The sequence below is a fragment of the Mercenaria mercenaria genome, chromosome 17 (assembly GCF_021730395.1).
Source record: "Mercenaria mercenaria strain notata chromosome 17, MADL_Memer_1, whole genome shotgun sequence".
In the NCBI taxonomy this organism is placed as follows: domain Eukaryota; kingdom Metazoa; phylum Mollusca; class Bivalvia; order Venerida; family Veneridae; genus Mercenaria; species Mercenaria mercenaria.
In genome coordinates this window covers 24,303,563-24,306,673 of record NC_069377.1, presented here as the reverse complement: position 1 = coordinate 24,306,673, position 3,111 = coordinate 24,303,563, and the positions used below count along the sequence as shown (strand labels likewise).

At 36.1% G+C, this 3,111-nt stretch overlaps 1 protein-coding gene across 1 annotated transcript; it reads right to left on the bottom strand.

Annotated features, from left to right (window-relative positions):
* Positions 1–561: 561 nt before the first annotated feature.
* On the bottom strand, positions 562–3,111 carry LOC128549925 (uncharacterized). Its single transcript, XM_053527709.1, has 2 exons — positions 2,526–3,111; positions 562–998 (listed from the first exon to the last, which is right to left on the bottom strand). Exons 1-2 carry the CDS (start codon positions 3,109–3,111, stop codon positions 562–564), a joined length of 1,023 nt encoding a protein of 340 aa, XP_053383684.1.

Here is a 3,111-nt window from a genome sequence, read left to right as displayed (position 1 = left end):
TTGAAAGAAAAAGGTTAAACGGAAAGACAAACTATTGGACATTATATAGGTTTTATAGCAGATGCTTTATTCGGAAGTGATCTTTATCATAGGTTTGACATGGAATTGCACTCGGTGTATCATTGAAGGTTCCACGTACCTTGCCGTATGAATACACTTTAGGATGTCTCTAAATTGTATTTCGGTACTTCTTAACATGTGTATATGTTGTGTTCTGCTCAACCTGGGGCTAGAAGGAATTGACGTGAATAGAAGTGCATTTCCACTCCATGAACGGGCTCAATCAAATAAAAAAGTGGAAAACTACAGGTCGCCCAATACGACATAAACAAAAATGTTGCAGGCTCGGATTGACTGAGCCTGTTCATGGACGGTTGTGGAAATGCAAGCTACCGAACATGCAGCATTGGCTTCCCACTTTTTATATATATTTTTTTCAAAAAGTTTAAATCAAACTGAATTCTAAACTCTGATATATTTATACGTACTAAATAAACAAAACCATTTTAAGAAAGTGTTATGATGGCAAAATTGCATTTCTGTTTCTACTGTTGTCTCTGTTTAGATTTCCCATATCAGGAAGCCGGAAAATGTCGAAAATTGTTCAGGATATACAGTATTTCCATTATGTAAACGGACTCTAACCCATACCCTTTCACCCTTGTTGCACTGAACAGTCGCAGAGTTGAAACCTTGGTCCCATCCATGCGGCAAGCCATTGTCACCAGCTGCATATATGCGAGCCAATACAGAACCGTCCTTGACAATTTCAGTTTCTATATGGGCCCCGTAATCACAGAGCAAAGACGATTGAAACATGTATATTCCATCTACCGGACATATGAAAGCATGTAACACAGTGTCGAACGCTTGGCCTTCATTGAGTAGGACTTGATCGAACGGTATAGGATGTTCTTTGCCAAGTTCCGTCGCCTTGGCGGATAGGTGAGATGAAAATGCAACTCGATGGCTTCCGGGAGCTGTAAGCAATCTCTTTCCTATAACAGAGACAGTAATAATATACTCGACAAAAAATGTTCTGCAGCAAAACATGTTTTATGCTGTAACTTATTACTGCTTAACATACAATAACAATTCATATATCAAATAAAAGTACAATTCAATCTTAACAAAATACTGAAAACAGAATGAAAATTGAAATACCGGTTTCGACAAATTTCATGTTCAAAGTCACATAGGGTACCTGATCAAAAGTTGCAAAATTGCTGAGTGAATTTCAATAGTGCGTGTATCTACCATTTTGCGCATTGCATTCAAGCAGACGACTCCTTATTGAAAACACAAGCCGGCGGATTTTCTGTTGTGAAATGAGAGCCCACGCCTGTTACAGAATGTTGGGCAGGTCGTCAAGTATTGTCTGTTTTGTAATTCGTTTATTTACAGTCCGCCAAAGATATTCCATAAGTGTTCAATGCATGCCAAATCTGGTGTTATTGATGGCCGCTGCATCCGCTGAACTCAATGTTGGTTCAGAAAATTATCAACGATTCTGGAACGATGTGGTCTGGCATTGTCGTCCTGAAAAAATGCATTCGGACCCAAGCGAGCAAAACATGTATACGGCAAAACATTCAAGGAGACGACTCCTCTAGCGCTTTAATGAAACATTATATGAGATAAACGGTATTGGTCAAAGCAATGCGATTTTGCAACGTTTGACAGGGTACCCTAGTTGACTTTGAACAATAAATATTCAAAAGTTATGATTCGATTTTCATTCTGCATTCCATAATTTGATCACGTTGACATGTACTTTTATTTGATATATGAATTTTGTCCGTACGTTTAGTAATAAAGAAGTTACAACATAAAACATGTTTCGTTGCAGAACTTTTTTTGTCGAGTATATTTTAACTGTAATACATGTACTCTAAGTTTTTTTTTTCAACATTGAATAATTATATACATGTATACTGATCAAAAATGCTAATCAACTGTTTACATTCTAGCCAGTTACGTGATTCATTGAAAACGCTGTAACATCCGATAATGTTCTTTTTCCATATTGTCGAAATTTCAGAAAGAAAACGATCAGCTTGTTTTGAGACGCAGAAGTGTTTAGTATTTAGCAACAATAATGAAATTATTAAAATGGCGGTTAACTCTTTTATACAGTACAGTCTGATACTTTAAACAGACTGTAATACTTAATTATAGAACGTCATCAGTATTGCAACTTCAATGCACTTTTTTTCAGAATTAAATATTCAATGTGACTGTTTAACAACTGAACTAGCTTGCATGAGAGGTTGTACACATTTCCTTATCTCTAATGACTAGACACTTTCAAATCGAGTATGCCTTTTTTTTTGACTTTGTTGCGTTTTTGTTTCAAAAATAAATTGTACTAGTACATTTTGATTAACGACTAACAGAGTTCCGCTACTTTTGAGATGGACTACTAATAATTTCGTTCTACAAAATACACAAACTATATAGGATAGGACATATCGTCATTTAAAAAAACTGTTCTTCCTTAAATGAATAGACTATAAAAGTATTACCATTTATTTTACCGTGAGCCATGGGCATTTTGTGTGACACACGACCTGCAGTAAGGAATTCTGCAACGTCTGCTTCAGTGTGATTGTCTTTAGCTTGTTTCGTCGTAGGTTCCATTCCTGAGTTAACTTCGCGTTCAGCAATTTCTTTCTCATGAATGTTTTCTTCAGCTGCGTATAAAGTGTCGATGATTTCAGGTAGTTTTCCATCATCGATCATGTCATTAGCTTTATGTCCACGTTCAGTAGTTTCGTATAATTTCTTTTCCAGTTCAGATATCTTCTTTTCAAAGAATTTCTCTGCAGAATTTCGCCTTTCTTCAGCTTTATAAAACCTGTTTTCAGCTTCGATCAACTTCTTCTTGAAATGTTTTTCAACAGACTTAGAGTTTTCTTCAGCTTTTTGAAGTCTGTCCTTCATCTCGGCCAATTTCTCTCCGTAAAAGTTGTCCCGCTTCTGGATTTGGTCCTTCAAAAGCATTATTTCCGAAATTATATCCACAGGGGTACTTTCAGTTGCGTCAGTCAGTATATTTGACACAAAAATAATTGAAATATGAAACATCATGTACACCACTTGTTTTTTCAT

Excerpts from the sequence above, each read along its gene's own strand:
- LOC128549925 (XM_053527709.1), bottom strand. The coding sequence starts at position 3,111 with ATGAAAAAACAAGTGGTGTACATGATGTTTCATATTTCAATTATTTTT. Across the intron at positions 999-2,525 it reads GGCTCACGGTAAAATAAATG|GAAAGAGATTGCTTACAGCT; the intron begins GTAATACTTTTA and ends TCTCTGTTATAG.